Here is a 20,412-nt window from a genome sequence, read left to right on the forward strand (position 1 = left end):
TACAAGTATTACAAGTGTCTATCTTGTGTCTGTAATTAACAACAAAACTACATAGAAGAATATTACATGCTTTAAATTTGTGTAGAGTTACCAGTATTATTCACGAGTTTGAATGGGTATCGAAGTTGATATATAATAAAAAAATAGATATGAAAGGAAAGGTATCAGGGTCGTTTTCAGTTTCAAAAGCCAAAGAGAACGCTGATAATCGAACACAAAAGGGCATACTACTGAGGACTGGGACTCATACAACGGAAATAGGGTTGACTAGGGAACAGAGCCCAAAGAAAGCGGGATTGAGAAGTAACGGGGGCAACGGCGTTTCCAATCAGGAACCTGGCACTTGACTAAAGAGAATGCAGCAGAGAAAGCTAAAGAAAAATTGGATGGGAAATAAAGCGAGAAAACGGTAACGAGCAAAAATAAGAAATGCATGAACGATTATGAATGAAAAACGCAAACACGAAGGTCATAGGGAACGTAAAACGAGACAGTTCAAGGCACTTCGAAAAACATGGAGAATTCTTGAAGGAAATGTTGATCTGACGACACAGTATTCAACCTCAATGTTCCTCTTCATTTCTTAATGTAAAATAATAATTTGGCAATTACTCCGATATGGAAAAACAAAACTCTGAGGTTAGTGCCTATATCCATGTCGCTGAATGTCTTTCCAGCGGCAATAATAAAGTGGCTGTCCTTTTAAATCATTTCTCCCTATTTCTCGAATTTTTAGAATGCTTTCAACCATACCATCCTTTGAGGGATACCTTCCTCATTAAAAAGACAGGTAACATGAAACTTAAATGGGCAGAAGATCTTATCGTGCTCTTTAGAGAAAAGCTAACTCGCTCTACAATAGTTACATATATCTAGTCTAACAATCAGTAGAGCCGTTCTCCATCATTAACTACAACGTTTTCCCTTGGCATCAATGTTCCTTACACGATACAAGTCAGTCCTTTTCTGTTGTTGGAAAGGAATCTATTGTCTAACCTCATCTACGTAGTCCAAGTCTATATTAGCGAAAATAACCTTATCATTCTCGCTAGCTTGTGCTACAATCCTACCCCATGGGTCAATAATACTGCTACAACCCCAACAATTGTAGGAGTGGTTGCAATCAAGCGCGGGTGATGCAGTGACTAAGTACACTTGATCATCTTTGGCCCAGGCTCTCTGCATGACAGCTAAATGCGCACGCCCTATAACAGTGTTGAATGCACCGGGCGATAACAACAATTTGCAACCTATCTGACAATAAATCTGCGCCAGCAGTTGGCATCTTATGTCACAATTCAGTACTAGCCCAATTTTCCACATGGGCGTGTCGAAGATTCTAAGATCGACACCCGGTGTTAGGTTTCTATGTTCTTCGTAATCATACGACGGACGGACCATCGATTTTAAAAAAATGCAACTTCCCGTCCTTTAATATCATCTGTCCTTGAAAATCAATAACAGGGCAAGTTTTGTAGAGCTTTTCACTGATCGAGAAAGATTATCGATGATCTTTCTCGGTCAGTGACCCACCTATAACGTAATCTCCGTGATCTTCGGCAGATTTTGATCATAGATTCGTGTAAGGTCCCGTATCTCCTCTGCAAACTTGAGAAAACCGTCCGCGCTGTTGGGTGCAAGTGTTCTGGTAAATTCTGGAAGCATGATAACCTTAGCGCCTTTCTGAACAATTAGCAATGTCATTTTTACCTTGGGTTGGAAGAACTTGGATGCAACACGGAATTTTTGCTCACGAGTAAGGGCTTTAGATCCTTCCACTGTATTTACTTCCCAACCTCGTTCCTAGGTCCTTTTACTTCCCTTCCTTTCCTCTCGCTAAAGGAATGGAAGAGAGACCCTGAGAACGAGGTTGTTTACTTCCCTGCTGGAGCCTGGTGGTTGCACTTTTTTTGGTCTAACTCGGTGTTAAGTATCCCAAACAAACATGAATGCGTCTAGTAAGATAAATAATCTATACTGAATACTAATAGTATTCAATTCTCTTTAATGCGTTAATCAAGTCTAGAAAAATGAGCATAGAGGGAGAAGGGCAGGTTGGCGTATTTTCCTCGGTGGCTGTCTGGTAAGACTGAAATAAAATGATTTTTTCCAGAAAATGAATGGTTGTGCTGGGAACATTTTCGTAATTAGCATATTTCGTAAATTTTGACGATAAAGTTATGCACAAAGTTCAAGACCACAGACTATTTGTTGTAGATTTGTTTTACGGCTCGTTTGTTCTCCGAGCAACTCCTCAGTTTGTCACGGGTTCCGGTAAATGACATAAGCCTGGAGAGCTGTATCCGATTCCATCTATACCATTATCATTTCAGTTTTCGCGCTTCTTGTTTGGAGCATCTTCTTAAAAGCTTCCCATCAAAATTTCAAAATTCCACAAGTTCACATCTGTGATCGAAATTTCCACTGCACTCAAACCCACACACAGGGCTGATAGTCCAGATTTGTTTATGAAACAACACACTCGTACTCGTTCTTCTCCTCCTCGGCCACTTCTTCGCTTTCCTCTTCCTCGTTACCAGGCTTTTCTTCATCCTTACTCGTGCTGGACTGACGCGAGTAGCGGCCCGAGTCAGGAGCAGGACCACTGTCCTTTTGTTCAATGGGCGCAACTTTAGCCGCTTCTAATGCTGCATCAAGGGCAAGCCAGTGTTCTTTGTGAAGGCCGAAAAAGAGATGATAACCATGGCTGGTGAAAGAAAAAAAATTGATAAAAATAGAGGTGAAAAAGGAGGTCAACATTTGCCATTTAAAACGAGATATGGCTACTGTCCAAAACTGACACATACAACATAACCACCGGACCAAAAATACTTCGTTTAACTATACAGGTCGAATTACCAATTCTGCTCAGCCCAGGCCTCCAGAGATGCTATTCCGTCTCTAATCCGAGACAGTGAGTCGATTGTCGTGTCACGCATTTTAATTACGTCATCAACGAAGTCAGTCAAACACGTACTGTCACGCAACACCAGCGAAAGCATGAACCACCAATCGTGACATTTGGCCTCAATAAACATTTGAAGTAAAAATCTTAAAATGAAGAAAAATACGAGGTTAGGGATTGGAACAAAAAATATCTCCATTTTCAATAAATTCTCTGTGTAAGCTAGGAAGCTTCATAAAAACGATATGAATCCTTCGACGATTCACAGAAGTATCTGTCTCTTTGACCTTTAAATTCATACACAGTATCACGAGAGATTTGGTCTAATACGAACAGAGGAAAGCACTCCTGAGTTAGTAAGGGAGGGGAGGGAAGGGATGGAAAACCCCATGAAATGCCAAACACAACTGACCTTATCTCTCTCAGCGCCTGTAAAGAACCATTGAACGCAAGCTGAGCTCGAATTTCCTGTACATCCACATAACTAGGTCCTTCCCCACCCCATATCCAGTCCTCCTCGCCATCCATTGAGTGAGCCACTGAACTAGTTTCCGAAGGATCACCGCTGACTCGACCACTTTCATCATCTATCAAAACAACAGAAACTTAGACGCACCTTGTGAGTGAAAAGTGCTGAACGTTTTGTCAAGAAAAGCGGCTCTTCCGTCCACGAAAACTTAAACTGAAGGACACATCCCCAACGAAATTTAGATACTCACTTCTATAGACCGGGGACAACTGTGCCTCTTCTTCTTCTATCTCCTCTCCAAGCTCGATTCCCAGTTCCATCCTACCTTCCAACTCGTCCAGATTTTGTCGGCCGCCGCGCGTGCTGCTTGACGAAGACACTGATGATAATCGACCTGAATAGAAATGCCTCCAGTTAAGTGTTACTGCCATTGAATATAACCATTGTCTCTCTTTTTTAGACGAAAACCTCTCACTCATCACTTTTCGACCTTTACACAAGTGTCTTTACAACTCTAACTATCATCCAATATGTTAAACCCTTTAACTCCTACGAGTGATAAACATGTAACTTCTCAATATCCTTACATTATCCAGCAAACAGTTAATGAGAATACTCAAATTAATCAGGTAAGTTAATCTAACAACAGTTTCTCGTAACTAATTTATAAGGAAATACATAGCAGTTGGAAGGGAGAATTAACAATCAGATCAAGGGAGTTAAGGGTTAACACTAGCTATCAAGATATGGAGCCTCGTTTATCGCACAATATCGACTGGCGATAATTATTGAGGAAAAATACCTTCAATCATCGATCGGGAATTGAACGCTGGTACATAAGCAAAATAATTAAACAGGGGGTGGGGGTGAGGGTATCTGGAATCCAGGAGCATATCAAGATGATTTATTATTACAAATATTTACTTCAGACCAGAATCGAGGGGGAGGGAGGGAGGGAAACAGACAGCCTTGTGCCCCACCACCCCTCTGAAAATTTTTATTCTCACCATGTCTAATCCAAGGTTTAGGAGACAGCGGAGCCGATGATAGTTGATTGACAGCTGGATAAGGAAGATCGAAACTCTTGTGGATACTTGTTAAAGTTTCAACATAATTGTCCAAACGAGCAGCGCGAATCCTAACAAAGAAAGGAAAAAGGTGGATCATGCTAAGCTTCTATTCAAAGCCTCAAGTTAACTTAGAGCAATGGTGAAATACTTTCACAATCGTAGTCATGTATCCGGTCAATTCAACGTCTTTATAATCCGGCACCGCAGTCAATATGAACCATAGCCTCCCAAAGGTGCTGTGTTCTCCTCTTCAGGCGGTAACCAGTACAATTGACCGCTTTTAGTACCTCTTATCACCATTTAATATCGCTTGGAATTATTTAGAATTTAACGGGAAAAAGGCTAAAATCTGAGTCCAGGAGAGGAGAAATATCAAGCACACAGTAGAGTGTCATTGTCATCTTTATCTCCCATCAGCTCTCTGCTTATCTCTGTCACTCCCAGATCTCATCAATAATTCTCCTTACAGTCTGCAGTTTCTTATGATGTTGCTTCAGTAAATTTGGTATCAACTAATAATCCACCCATTAGTATTTTTCTTTATTCGCATCACTTGTCTGCATGATATTATATTGATATCGTAAAGAAAAACTTGTCTTGGTCACTTACGGGAGTGAAAAGGTTAGCCATATTGAAACAAGACGATGCTTTCTTACCTCTCTTTGCGTAGCCAAGGTATAAGCGGGTACTCTAAATAAGCGGCGAATTTTCCCAAATCCCTAAGACGCATGGCGGTAAGTAGCAGTCTGGCGTGACGATTCAATATGGTGTCGATGAAAAAGTTGTCGGGCGTTTCAAGCTCTGTGGGTCGTCTGTCCAGGGAAAGAGTGAGTAAAGTTATTACAATAACCCTTTACACTCTAACATCAGTATATACAGATTCTCTATACTGTTCTCTAAATATTTCGTAAGGTGCTGACATGAAGAAGGTGTCATTTCCTTTACTCTCGTGACCTCAATGAGTCATTCAGGGTTGATATAGTAAGGAGAAATTAGATGTTAGTCACTCTTTGGAGTCAAATGGTTAAGAGAATTAAAGCGAGCTATTAAATGGTTATTTATAAATCACAGAAATCACAACCCACATTAAATGGGAACGTGATTTGTTTTTGCGGGGCATAACGAATGAAGAAAACAACAAAAAGATGAGGATAAAGTGAATAGGAAAGTAAAAAGCTTGGGGATGTAAAAGATAAAAATAATATCACAAATGACAAGTATTAACCGCTCTAAAGAAGATCTACCGCTCGAAACGTCAACTTCAGAAACTCTCCCGTTATGGTGGCCAATTCATATTATCAAGTCAGTTGATAAAACCAAATTTTCTTGTTAAACCCCACCGACGAAGAACTAAAGTTTCCTTAGAAACTTAGCTCCTTAAAAAAAATAAAACTTACTTTTTCAAGACCACAAACGCGTTGTGTGACTCCTTCAGTTAATTTTACATGTTGTGTTACAGGTAATAAGACTGAAATGGTAAGAATGACGTGACAGTCTTACTTTGGTTGAGTGGCTGAATTCGGTGACATTGATGTTACACTTTTCCGTGACTTGTCCACTGAACCTGTCCTTGTTAAAGATCCCTTGTCTGATGAAGAAGTTCTTGTTATGTACGCTTTCTCTATGGAGCTTCCACGCGTGAGGGACCCGCGTGATGGTGGCTTCGTCACGCTAGACGAGCGTGCGTGGGGATTTACCGTATAAGGAATATCGTCATTATCTACAGACGCGGCTGGACTCAGGGGTGGGGGGTGGTGTGGTTTCACGAACGTAGGGGATCGTGGAGGGGAGTCGAGTTCGTCTGCTCCGATACAACGAAGAAAACGGACTAGATCGCGCGCAATCTGGGGAGAAAACACAACCGTAAGACCATACTGCACCGCGTGGTTAAAGATTTACAGCATAATAACGACAAAAAGAAAAGTTCTTTTATTCTTTTTCTTGTAATGGGCTTGGAAAGGCTCCTGTCTTCTGGCGGATATTAAGTTTCTGTTAATTGTTAGCATACCCTGCGCTTTGCTTTTTTGAGAGTTTGAAACTCAGTTGACGTGACTATCTATTGGCAGGGCTAATGGCCTCCTCAAATGGTCAAATACGTTCACATTCAACATAAATTTCAAATGAAAATTTCTAAAACTTACGTTCCATTTACAGCCGTCCAAAGCTTTATCCAGTAAGATAGTGGCATGCTGAAACAACGTAAAATCACGATTCAGTATTTTTAACATCTTCATAACAAACAAAGCAACAAAAAGACACAATTCAAATTGCGCAGGTCTTTCAGCACAAAATGGCAGGGATAATAAGCTGGTGGAGTTTTGTGTTTTTCATTGAAGAACAGAACACTAAGAACAAGTTTGTTACACTATTCCACGACCTGAAAATGGTCTGAGAGGCTTTCTAGGGTTCCGTGAAAATTGTCAAAGTTCACATCCTTTTTCTAACCTGTTTGCTCACAGCTGGTTGTTCCAAGTTCTGCAGAATAATGAGGTATGAGGCCGCAGTCTCAAGTTTACCCGCTGCAAGACAATCCTGATACAAACAGACAAACAAAATGTTCTGAATAATGAGATAAGGAATGCTGAGGTTACGCGGAACTTCTACACTAGGGAGATCGGGACGATTCGGGCGATCATAAGGAAACCAGGTTTGACCTTTCAACCCTCAAGAGTGACTAGCATCTAATTTCCCCTTACAACATCATGCCTGAATTAAACATGAACCCTTTAACTCCCATGGGTGACCAAGAAAGAATTTCTCCTTACAATATCAATACAATATCAAGCAGACAGGTGATGAGAATAAAAGGAAATATTAACTAGGAGATTATTAGCTGATCCAATACCAAATTCTCCAAACTAACATCACAAGAAGTATATGACACAAAGTAAAGAGAATTACTAATGAGATCTTGAGCTCTAGATCCTTCAACAAATTTTCTTGACAGCAACATGGAAAATATATAGAAAACAGTATGGACAATATATATACTGATATTAGGGTGTAAAGGCTTAAGCCACTCACTGCAAATAGGTCTCGTGGATTACCAACAGCCATGAACAAATAACTCCACAAAGCCACCTCTGTCTTTCTCGCGCAGTGCACGACTGTCTCAAGATATTGAGGAAACTCCTTTATAAATCGTACAATACGAGGAAGAAGAGCATCTGTCAATAGAAAATACAGAACTGATTGAAGTTTCTGTTTCTTTTTCCCCGTGGATCATCTGCTAAGACTGATGATTAATAACATTTCTTACTTACCTGGAATGGGTTCAGATGCTGTGGCTTCGTCTTCAAGTACTTCATGTAGCATGAGTTCAAGCACATGAGGAAAGTAAGGCAAGTCACAACACATATTGGCAATCTTCAACGCTTGTTGGCCCAAGCTGACAGAGGAGAAATACGCATTACTGTGACAGTGAAGAGACCCAAGCCTCAAAAACCTTAGAAAAATACTTTTTTTTATTTACTTTCATTTAAATCTTAAAGTTTTTGAACAGCTTTTCGTGGACTTGTGTTGATCTTTAGTCTCGTTGGGATTTTAATCCCTAATGGTGACAAGCATCTTCTTTCCCCCCATAAATGTCAAACATCAGGGACAGGAGAATAAAGAAAATTATCTCCCACGAAAGAAGCCCTTGATTGTTAAACAAATTCTCCTTGTCAGCACCTTAGGAAATGTATAGAGAACAGTATAGAGAATATAGATACTGATGTTAGGGTGTAAAGGGTTAAGAAAGCAGATGGTATATAAGCTTACTTACTTTCGACGCAGCAGCTGCCTTAGCACGTGATGAAGGTAGATTTGCGTCTAAGAGGAACGTAAATGTCAAGCAAGTCAAAATCAAATATTCAAGACACGTGAGTCACTATGTTAGCTTCCCTTCCCTTTTCTTTTCCAAAAGTGCTTGACATGTAAATTCTCTTCACAATTAGGGTATAAAACATGGCAAACAGGCTGTGAGAGTTAACTAATTTATCAACTGATTTTATCCAGATAGAAGACCAAATTCTCTTCACGTATTTAGAAGGAAATTTAGAGATACAAGGAGGGAGAATTACAAATCAGATTAAGGGAGTTTCAGGATTAACACGTCACTAACCGTTCGTTCCAGAGTGCAGAAAGGAAAGGCTTGCGGTGAAAGAGACGTAGGAGCAGGAGATGTACATTCTAAAGGCATCGGCTCATTTGCAGCGCCGAGAATCACAGCATCTTGAAATAACACAGCTATGAGGAATAACGTTCGTATTAGAAAACATCAAAGGTTTCATTTCGCTGAAAATCCGAAAGATTAAAACATACAACATATTAAGTTTTCCCGGTTATCAAATTAACCCCTTAAGCAGCCCCTTAGCAGAAATACACCTGAATCGTCGCCAGTCGTTTTCATGACTTGCGTGACCAACGCGGGCAGCAAGGGAGCGCCAGGTGCGTTCTTTCCCAGTCGAGATCGGGGATCCTCGACATTCTAACGTAGAGGAACTACAGACTATTGTAGGAATAACTCAGAATTACCAAGTGGATAGATGTTTAGGTGGAAAGGCAGCATGATTCGTTTCGATAGAAAATTCGGCGGGTTTTCATCATTTCCAGGGAATAATGGGAGCCACACCTGCAGGAACAAAAATAAACATTACTGATACGGTTAGAAAAAGTTAATGATGAAATTTTCCTCCAGGCATTGTTTTATGCGGTACTTAAAGTGGTTTTGGAGCAACGAAACGCACAGTTGATTTAAAGGGAGTATTCATCCTAACTTGTAAAAGTCTGTACTCGAGCCAAGTGGTTCACCCAGACGGAGCTTATCCCGGTTTCCTTAGCATGAAGTAACTATAGGAGTATTACTACTCCCCTCTGGATGGGACGTTAGTCCATTGCAAGGTTACCCTCCCCCCCCCCCAGCACTTCACAAGGCTTCCCTGATAATTTGCCGGTACCCATTTATACTCCTGGCTGGAGAAAGACACTGTAAGAGGTATGTGTTTTGCCTAAGAACAGGCCCTATTTGTGATATCAACTACTAACGAATATATAACACAACCAAAAAAAAAATTACGGAATGACTGTGTCACAAAATGTTTACAAAGGGATGCAAAGTTCAATGATTGTATAGTTATAAACTTAAGCGTCTGATACCTTCATTCCGTTTGCACCACATCCCAGCCACAAAGCTTCCATTAAATGTCTCTTGGTTCGACTTGAGGTGGACGATGTCCACACGTTCTCCACACACGAGGCCAACACAACAGGTGAAAAGAATGAAGACTAGGGGAAAAAGTATACAACTTCTGTTGGAAGGCATCAATGATGAATATGGTGTCATTCAACAGAGGCTATGTCTAAAACGGTCAGAAACCGCTGGCCGGTTGCCATCTATACTCCTCGGTTGAGAGGAGTACTGTAGGGGTTAATTGTTTTGTCCAAGAACACAAAACATTGACCAAGCTAGAGTAACGATTTTTTTCATCTCGTTACTGACGAACCTCATATCAGGCCTCTATGCAAAAGTGACCCCTAAGTAGGGAATACTTCATGAAATTCTAAAACTATTTTTTCGTTTACAATTGGGAAATACTTGAAAGCACAAAACAAGAGGCTGACATGGTATGATGCAGGCTATGTTACTGGGAGTGTAAATTTCATAACAGTGTCTAATACCTTTTTCGACTTTCTTTCAGGATACGCTTTATCCTTCTGAAGCATTAGTAGCCGGCCCCCAACATTTGTTATAAGAGACTCCACACCATCAAGTCCATCGGACCCTTGGTAATCTGAAGAAATAAAAATAACTTTAACACTGAACCACATGGAAGCATTACAGCTATGTGCAACATTTCACTCACCTGCATACAGTGACGTTAACGTGACATGAACCACTGCTAAAGGATGAGGCACGTGATTCACCAACGCCACTTCTTGCACGCGTGACACCTGCACCTCAGGAACATCTATGAGAGAAGAATATCGTAAATAGTCATTAGCCAAAGTTTAAATTTTTTTTTCATTACCACAAGACCAAACCCAACCAAGAAGTTCTGAGATTACCGTCACCGTTCCCCGTTCACCACAAACCTTACTCGTAAGCAGGTAATTTCTCCTTACAACATCACCCCCCAATTCACACATTAAGGTAACAAGAAGAAAGAAAATGATCACCAACTAATTAAGCTATTGATTAGTAAACAAATTCTCCTTCTCAGCTCCTTAGGAAATGTATTCAGAAAAGTATGAAGAATATGCATATCGATGTTACGGTAAAGTTAACGATCATCCTATCATTCGCCCTTCTCCTCTCTCCAGATATAAACTAAAAAGGTAGATTCTGCAGTTTTACTTTTAACAGTTTACAAGTTCAAAGGTAAGTTTATGTTTTGTTGATAACGTTTACAGTTTAATCCCGTTACCCGATAAAACCAGGAAAAGGAAAACCGTGCCTTGCTCAGTTGATTGTCTGTTTAGCAAGAAGGCAGTCGTTTAAATGCTTATTTCGAAAAGTTTTTTGTAGACCCCTTCTTAAGGCCCCCTCCTCCATTAATGGGTCTTTCTACCCCAACCTCCCCCCTTTCGAAGCTGTCTAAGCCTGGTATTTATTTTGCATTCTTCAGTTGGCCTTGTTCCAATTAAAAGATGAGCAAAATCAGAAACAGAGGAGATACAGAAGTAGAAAGGGATCTGGGGAGAGTCTAACCCAGTCTCTTACTTGGATCATAATCAGTCCTCTCTAGTGAAAAGAACACCACTCGGCAGTCAGAACAGTAAACTAACAACAAGCAACGAAACACATTCACAAGGAAAGCTGGAGCAGGCAGCTTCACGTTAACAGCAAATGCATTGTCTAAATTACACGTCCTGGGGTAAAAACGAACCTAAAAAAAAAAAAGAAATAAACAAAATCAGAACACAAGAAATCCTCTTAATCTATGAAGTGGATGTTTAAATGGTTTACACGGTCACCTACTTCGTCGGTTGATGAATTTGAGTTGTAGCAGGGCACAATAAGGAAATCCCTCCACCAAGCCAAGCCGCCACGACACCAGAAACTTTGCTCCTGGAAATCAAAACAAACGAACAAAAATTATTTCAGTCTACAAAAAATTCTTTTAGATTCTTTAACATTCCCTGAAGAATTGACAATGATTTCTGTCCAAAGAAATAGTAGAAAATACCCTTTCAATACCAAGATATCTCAATCTCAATTATCCTCACTTTCTGCCATACTTTTCTTACAGTTTTAGCCCTGAGAATTTGGTGTTAGATCAAGTAATATTTCCTACTTGATACCTTTCTCACCTCTAAACATCTTTTTGTTGAGAAATGTATTAAAGGTGTGAGGAGATATTACTTTCTGATCAGTCCTAGTAGTAAAAGGGTTAAAACCTGTATCTGTCATGCTAAGAAGTCTCTATACCTGTGAAACATTTCCAAAAAGCTTCCATTTTCTGTTGTTGAGTGAATAATGAGCAATTCCTGTTTTACCAGCCACAGCAATACAGCGTCCGCTCTTATCCACAGCAGCATACTGCAATAAAATGAAGGTAACCTTACCATATCATAGTTGGATCATTGGCAGCATCTGACCAACTGCGCACCTACCCCTCCCCTAACCCAACAACAGTCAACAGATGAAAAGTTACAGTTAATGTTAGGTTAGGGGAGGGGTAGGTGTGCAGTTACTCAGATACTGACACCGATCCCCGTGGTCATGGTCATGTGAATAGAAATGTATTAATTTATTCCAAAAATAGTAAAGAAAGTCAATTAAAATTGTAAAGCTTAAAACTAAGTAGAACTGACAACATTTCTACACATGTTTTACATCTTGGTAACTAACGGGAAGTGTTCTTTTCTTTTTCATTTATCATGTATAAGCAGTAACATAATTTAATTAAGACAGGAACACTTACCCTTATTGGCCAGTTGCTGTCAAGATAATTAGAAGGAGTCTAGAGTGAAGAGAGAGAAAAGAGCAAAATGAAACTTAGAAATCTTTGTAAGGAAAGAGAGCAAATCAATTAAAACAGTGTTAAATTAAAGAATGCCTATTGAACTACCCACCTGTAGCACAAGCCATTGCTTGTTACTGACCAATGTACTGTGCCCAACAGGTCCACCAATCACAGGCCTAGTTCCATTCCCCTCTAAGAGTTCCTGTGTCTCAGACACCATGTCCCCAGTATTGAGGTACAAACATTCTTCACCTTGAAGAAATAGATGCTCATGGTTGGTCTGGAATAATGAAAGAATTAAGTTGTAGACAAGATTAGTTCAAAGCTCAAAATATCAACTGAACAAAATGGTGACAGAAACAGCAGCAACACACATTAATATGCATGGCCTAATGCACACACTCTCCCCTTCCCTAATTATTGCTTCCACCTCTTGCCCCCAAACCCCCCCCCCCCCAACCCCAAACACAAAAGAGAAAAATACACCTTTGACAGGTTAAAATATTTATAACTGATAATTATAAAGATTTCAGCTGATAATCCCTTCTATAAAAAGAGTTGAATTGACTTGCAATTTTTATTACCAATATAAACATGCTCGCAAGATTATTTCACCTGAACAGAAAATTTCAAATTTTGGTTGTTACTTTAGAGAATAGTGTATTTTACCACCTATAATGAGGATTTCAGCCATCAGAAATCATGCCACACACTGTTTTATACTTAAGCCACCTACCATACAAGGATTTACTGTCAGTGCACTTTTCATAAACTGGAGTTGCATAATGTCACCTAAAAATAAATTTAGTCACACTGTGTCTAAGTGTCTTCACTAATTGAATCATTCAAAGTAGAAAGAGTCATCAAAAATCAGACTGAACAGTTCAAAATATGGACAGAACCATTCAAAATCAGATGATTGAACCATACCAAACTAGATATATCTGTGCAATAATGCCACAAAACCATTGAGGTTGGACCCTTTCCATATAACCATGTTTTGGTTGACTGTTTGTAGGGAAAAATTCACAATGATTACTTCTGGCAGTTAAAGGTTTTAAGTTTGTAATCTTTACCTGCAGTACCACTTTCTTCCTCAGCAGACACCAAAGCCAAAGTGTAACCTTCTGGGCCCCAACCCTGACAAAATTAAAAATATGAATAAATTTAGACTAAATTAAAAGACTTTACATCTTATTTTGACTAACTGCCTGCTAATTTCCAAAAAGCAAACTACAGCAGCACTTTTTTGTTCACCCTTAAACTCTCATGAGTGACCAAGACAGAATTTCTCCCTACAATATCAATACAACATTGAGCAGGCAAGTGATGAGAAAAAAGAAAAGTAGGGGTTTATTGTTTAATCCAATAGCAAATTCTCCAAACTAACATCATAAGAATTGCATGGCAGATTGTAGGGAGAGTTTTTAATAAGATCATGGTAGTGAGAGGGTTTATGTGCAGGGTAAAGACCAAATCAACTATCACCCTTAGATATCAAGAGCAAATAATCTACTTGTTGTTTCAAACCTAATGAGAAGACCTGCTCGGGTCTTTGATTTATTTTGATTACAATGCCACACTGTCAGACAACCCACTGTGCTTAACTCACTCTCTGTCATGCAGTATATAGCAAGTAAAGTGGCCAGTCAGATTGCAGCATTTGTGATAAGACACTCAAAGTGAAATTAATGTTAAGTATTACACTCACCATTGACTTAATGTGCAGTGGATTGTGCAGCACAGCCTCTTGAGATGTCCTGTAAGTGGATAATTTGCAGATAAGTATCCATTGTGTGCCAGTGAATTTTTATCTACAAACTGTTTTGAGTGTTTTTTTAAGACTATCTTAAATAAACTTAAAGCAATCATTGCCTTTTAAACATCTCCTTTTGCAATTTTTTTGACAGGTAAGCTGCTTGTCACCTGCATAAATATTGTCATGGCAAATATCCTTCCCGCCAAGATATGTTAAACAGTTGAGTAGAACAATGCCAATCTCCAAGATGCGTATAGCCCATGTCTCAGCTTGTGGACAGTTGAGTTGAGTAGACCAATCACAGATAGCACTGAAGCAGATTATGATCTCAAATTACCTTCTTAACTTAATTGAAAATTGTTCTACAATACAACAGTGTTAGAATCATGTCAAATACCCATAGTCTCCACCAAGAGTACACATCAGTAGTGATCCAAATACACTCCACACAGCTAGTCCACCATGACACGCCCATGACCAAGCCACTGCAATGGCACACCCATCAGGTGTCCAGGAGAGACACTGTATGCCTCCTGTAGCCTGAATAGTATCTTCATCAATCTTGTTAAGGCAACTAAGCAAAGGTCCTATGCATATTTGCATTATGAAAACATTGACACAGTAGATAAGCAAGAAAATTGAAAAGCAAGTGGTCCTATACAGAAATTATTAAGGCTGTATAATAGTTATGGCTTTTTTTTTCAATCCTAAAGTTAAAACTCTAATCAAGTGTAAAAGGTAAAGCAAGTACCTGAGCCAAGTGGCTCACACTTCCACAGCTCATTCAGCTTTATGTCCCATGAGCCAACTAAAATTGTTGTTACTTCCCCTCGACAAAAAAAGAAAACTCTCCCTTGACAAAATGCAAATCTACACCAGGTTATCCCCCCATGTATTTTGTCAGTTTTCCCTGACATTTTGCTGGTATGGATGTGTACTCATTTGCGAGGAGAGGAAGCACATTGTCAGAATAGTTTCTTGTTCACAACAGAACACTGTATCACAACTGAAAGCCCCCCCTTAAAGTGTTGGCAATATTTTACAAGGATACCAGGATAATCCTTACTGGATAGAACCAATTTATGAGAAAGCTGCAAACTGCCAGTCAGATCATCAAATCCATACACCAGACTTTCACCACTAAACAGAAAAATGTATTCATTGAATATGAATTCAAAATACCTATATAAGGCTATTGCAATTATAAAAAAAGTTACCTTTAAACATTTTGTTCTATACCAGAGATTTCTATTTTGTCAACCCTTTAACTCCCAAGATCTGATTGTTAGTTCTACTCTCTAGCTGAAAACACATTTCCCCATAAATTAGTTATGAGAATTTGGTGTTAGATTAAGATAACAACTTCTACCTGATAAGTTTGAGTATTCTTGGTATCTGTTTACTAGGTAATGTACAGATATTACAGGGAGAAGTTAGATGTTGGTCACCTCTGGGAGTTAAAGGGTTAAGTACTGCCAGCCTCATTCATACATCATTGTAAGAATATAATAATAAGAAAAAAAAAGAAGTGCAATCCAGTTGATTCAGTTTCACAGCCTGCAGTGCATGTTATAGTGGGGACAGATTCGGTGCAGTAATTAGAGCCTTTGTCTCCCACCACTAAAGGCAGGGTTCTGAATTTGTGACCTAGCCTGAAATGTGTGTTAAGATTGTTGTTTATTATGGTCCTTGTTCCAAGTTACTCTCTGTATTCTCTCCTTTTTTTTTTTTTTTTCACCCACAAAGGCCACCACTCGATTTCCAATCGAACCTGGAAACAGTAGAACTTAACTTACTTAGTGCATCCAAATGCTATTAATCTGTATCTGTGATTGATTGCAACACAAGTGGCTGAGCTTAAATCTCTTGCCCACAATCCGATGATATCCTGAAATGACAATCATTGTAATATAATTTAGTTCTTACAATTATTTAACTTTAGTTAGTAAATATAAGTTATTAGCTGATTTAAAAAGACTAACCAAAGATTTTATCATTAAATTTTGGATGGAGCATTACTTGAAACAGTCCCACGGTAAAAATTGAAAGATTACTACTGACAAATACTTCCTGCTTATGACAAATGCAAAAACTTTGCATACCGGTAGCTCTGCATACTTAAAGCATTTGTAGATAAAATATGATAACATCTACATAAATGAATACAGTGACTTCAATTGACCAACACACAAAGAAAATTGAGAATTGCTAATAATGTACTGTCACTGCAGATCATACTTACAGAGCATTCAAAGCTGGCTGTGTCAGCTGATAAAAATCCACCTCTGCCATCTGCCAGCACCACAGCAAACCCTCCAAGTAAAGGACTGTACTCCATTGCTCGAAAACTCACACCTTCTGTTTTTAAAGGAATCGCTAAAAAAATTGAGAAAAAATAATGTAAGTTATCTTTTCTTCAAGCGACATTCTGACAAGAACGGATCACCCACCAAGTTAAGTGCAAGCTTTCTACAAAAGGAACCCTGATGACAGTGCAAAAAGAGGAAAAACGAAAGAAAGACAAAGGATAATAGTGGAAAGAGAAGAAGATAGAGTGATAGAGGCTGGATAAGGGGCTACCTGGAACAAAAAGCAGCCTACCAAACCCAATGGTGAAAACTGACAATGGCCTTACATGCAACAATGCAAAAAGAAGATTTGTTTTGTCCAGCATTCTGCATTTAAACGATAGGTGACTTCAATGACTGCTAAGGAAACATCATTTATTTCATAAGTTTAAGGAATAATACCTGCTCTTCTTTGTTGATTATTTCACAAAAAGTAAAACAGTTAAACTGTCATGTAAAAAGTGTAAATTTACCTCTTGCATTTTCTAGGTCATTTGTAAAAGGTAAGGAGTGAATAGACAAAGTCAATCCTCCTTCAAGGAAGCCATCCCAGGTAACTCGTTGGAGTAGACCACTACCAGTTGAGACAAATAACTCATCACGCCTTGCAGCCACACTAAAAATAACAGTTACAAATATCAATGAAACTGCTCTACAAAATCTGTCTGTAAAAATCTCTAATAAAAACTTCTAAAAACATTTTTGCTTGGTTAGAGTGCCAGATTACCATTTGGGAGAATGAGGGTTCAAGCCCCAGACTGGACCAATACTCAGGATTTTAATGAAAATAACAGAAGAGAATGTGCTGCCTCAGAATGTGAGGCCCTGTCTCCTCCATGTTCTCTGCACTAGTTAGCAGGGGATGTTAGAGAACCCATGCACTTCTCACAAGGAGTAAGGAACATAATAGGCTCCCGCTAAAACCAGCTTCAATCCTTTGATTCCCAGAGGTGATTAACGTGTAACTTCTCCCTATAATACCATTAATTATCCAGCAAACAGGTAATGAGAACACTCAAGCTTATCAGGTAGAAGTTGTAACCTTGATCTAAAGCCAAATTCTTGTAACAAACTGAAAACAAAATGTAAAGCAGCCCAAGAGGAGAATTGACAATCAGATCTTGGGTTTTACGAGGTTTAAGCTAAACTGGGCCAGCTTGTATAAATATCATAAATAACTAAATATGACTGAACACTTATACAGCATGGTTGTTTGTTGTCTGAAATTTAATACATACAATTAGATATTGCTGTAAAATTCACATACAGTACCTTGTGACACCTCCTGAGATTGGGACAATGGCAATTTCTACAAGTTTCAAAGCTGGTACTCCAGCTTGAGAATTAGGAGATGAATGCCTACGAGAGTGACTGATAGCAAAAAGATTTTCAACAGGGATTTATAAAATAATTCAAATAGTGCGCGCACTGATTGGCCATAAAACCATTTTACATGAGCGTATATAAACACGGTTTTCATTCCTCTTTCATTAGTTATTTCATAAAAGAAATGTAAAATGGTTTCCGTGTTTACATAGCCTGATGTAAACACTTGGGAGGTTGGGAGAACACGAGATAAGCTGGAAACCACTCCGCTTCACGTTGTGGTTGCCTACGCTTATCTCGTGTTCTCCCAACCTCTCGCGTGTTTACATCAGGCTATGTAAACACAGAAACCATTTTACATTTCTTCATTATGATATGAAATGAAAAAAAAAATACACATTACAAAAAAGGAATTCTGCTAAGAGGAATTCAATGAAACTTTGAACTTGTAGAATATGAGTCTTAACCCTTTAACTCCCATGAGTGACCACGACAGAATTTCTCCTTATAACACCAATACAATATCAACCAGATAAGTGATGAGAATAAAGAAAAATATCAATTTGGGGATAATTAGTTGATCCAATACTAAATTCTCTGAAGTAACATCATAAGAATTGCTTGGTTGACAGTAAGGAGAATGACAAATTTGATCTGAAAGTTAAAAGGTTAAGTCACCTAACTCTTTAACTCCCATAAGAGACCAAGAGAGAATTTCTCCTTAAAACATCAAATGAATACAATATCAAGCAGACAAATGATGAAAATACAGCAAATATAAATTAGGGGATGATTATTTGATTTGATGCCAAATTATAAAAACCAACATCATAAGAATTGTATGGTAGACTGTAAGGAGAATTAACCCTTTCACTCCCAAGATCTGATTAGTAATTCTCCTTACTATCTGCCATACAATTCTTATGATGTTAGTTCTGAGAATTTGGTATTGGATCAACTAATAATCCCATGATTGATATTGTTCTCTATTCTCATCACCTGCCTGCTTGATATTGTATTGATATTGTAAGGAGAAATTCTCTCTTGGTCACTTGTGGGAGTGAAAGGGTTAATGAGTGACTGTTTGACCATTCTAAAATATTTTTCTTGCATTTGATGTAGAACTAGAATGCCATTCACCTTGAGAATCTTGGAACATAAAGTTGTACCCCATTGCTTCTTTGTAATTCCAGGAACACTATCTTTCCCTCTGATGTCTGTATTTAAAATAAAATGAAACAAAATCTTTAATAAGCATGAAAATATGTACTTTTATGTTATAAATAGAACTTCAACTCACGAACCACTAAGGAAAGAAGAAGGAAACGTAACTGCAAACTAAGTTTAGTGTCAAAGGGATAAGCAACAATATCTTCAATTTTTCTTTTTAGGACTAAATCTTTGTGTACCTGGACAATGAAATAAGACATGCATGTCATGATACCACTGAGTGAAGAGAATTTCTAGAGGGAAAAAGACTTTTAGCAAAACCTTACCACTTCATTTTACTGTTCCTTGATCTTACATACTGAAGAAAAGTTACAATAATGACCAATCCAAAGCTATTGCTAGTGATACTGATTTAGCAATCAGATGTACTTACACTGACAGCCAATCCAGTAGAGTCTGGTTTCCAGGCAACTGTAACATTTCTTCCATGATCTTTAATAGCATCATATGATCGCCGATAAGCAACTACCAGTGCTCTTGGCTTAAATGAAAACAATATGGTGCAGAAGAGAAGACTTGTAAAACATTCATTTTGAGTTAAAAAGACATATTATCTTGCACAGAGACAGAATTTATGAGAGTATACGGGAACAATTAAGAATAAACATAAATTCAGAATGATATTGTTTGGTCTTTCAAGACCCTTCCAGTCACTATGGATGAGTCCTGAATGTGGGCAGGATTACCTAGGCTTACCGAGGCTTACCCACGCATACCCAAGCTCAATTGGCTTACAAATAAACAACTGATACCCATGCAGTGTTCGCCAGCTGTCAGCTTATTCAAAGAAACTGTTTGCAATGGAATAGCTTTTGTGTACATTGCAGCTATATTTTTAAATGTCAAAAAAGACTCAGCTACTCTGTTCCTGAATCGAACGGGTAAGCGAGGATTGAAACTAACCTCACAGATCTGAACATAATGGTTGAGCTTAGTAGAAAAATACAATATTGCTGGCCGGGGGTAGACTAGGTAGTAGCCGGTTCGACACGAAACCTTGCCACGAAAGAAACTGTCATGAATCTTTATCAATATAACTTTGTTTATCAGCTAGGGCCCTAACGGTAAGATGATATTCACAGAGATGATACCCAGTAGACAGACGACAAAATGGGAATTTAATACTCACTCGGTTGTTCCAAATACACACACTGTGATCTGAAATCACGGCCAATAGCGAACGATCCCTGTTGTATCTTAACGATTTTAGCTCGCCGCAGTGGACATCTCTTGAGCTGAAGTACTTTGGCCAACCGATTGGAAAGTACATCTCATGAAATATTATAATATTGTGGTAAAGGTTTGTTTACCACGCTAGGAAAAGATGCCCGGCCGCCATGTTGTTGTTCTGGCCTC

The 20,412-nt window shown here is 38.8% G+C and overlaps 1 protein-coding gene across 1 annotated transcript; it reads right to left on the minus strand.

Annotated features, from left to right (window-relative positions):
- Nucleotides 1-2,012: 2,012 nt before the first annotated feature.
- LOC131771404 (guanine nucleotide exchange factor subunit RIC1) lies at nt 2,013-20,399 on the minus strand. Its single transcript, XM_059087187.2, has 34 exons — nt 20,186-20,399; nt 19,430-19,537; nt 18,967-19,043; nt 17,773-17,871; nt 16,974-17,116; nt 16,395-16,528; nt 15,949-16,040; nt 15,204-15,292; nt 14,550-14,703; nt 14,105-14,153; nt 13,470-13,533; nt 13,130-13,185; nt 12,503-12,673; nt 12,352-12,390; nt 11,856-11,966; nt 11,406-11,495; nt 11,148-11,313; nt 10,291-10,395; nt 10,106-10,218; nt 9,584-9,712; nt 8,963-9,059; nt 8,550-8,674; nt 8,211-8,257; nt 7,708-7,832; nt 7,469-7,611; nt 6,890-6,976; nt 6,586-6,633; nt 5,945-6,288; nt 5,101-5,256; nt 4,382-4,512; nt 3,625-3,768; nt 3,318-3,492; nt 2,860-3,051; nt 2,013-2,707 (listed from the first exon to the last, which is right to left on the minus strand). The coding sequence occupies exons 1-34, from the start codon at nt 20,324-20,326 to the stop codon at nt 2,467-2,469; spliced, it is 4,185 nt and encodes a 1,394-aa protein (XP_058943170.2). The 5' UTR covers nt 20,327-20,399; the 3' UTR covers nt 2,013-2,466.
- Nucleotides 20,400-20,412: the final 13 nt, after the last annotated feature.

This window comes from Pocillopora verrucosa, chromosome 12 (assembly GCF_036669915.1).
Source record: "Pocillopora verrucosa isolate sample1 chromosome 12, ASM3666991v2, whole genome shotgun sequence".
Taxonomy (NCBI): Eukaryota; Metazoa; Cnidaria; class Anthozoa; order Scleractinia; family Pocilloporidae; genus Pocillopora; species Pocillopora verrucosa.

Excerpts from the sequence above, each read along its gene's own strand:
- LOC131771404 (XM_059087187.2), bottom strand. The coding sequence starts at position 20,326 with ATGTACTTTCCAATCGGTTGGCCAAAGTACTTCAGCTCAAGAGATGTC. Across the intron at positions 15,293-15,948 it reads ATAGCATTTGGATGCACTAA|TGGTGAAAGTCTGGTGTATG; the intron begins GTAAGTTAAGTT and ends TTTTCTGTTTAG. Across the intron at positions 8,258-8,549 it reads TCTGCACTCTGGAACGAACG|ACGCAAATCTACCTTCATCA; the intron begins GTTAGTGACGTG and ends CGTTCCTCTTAG.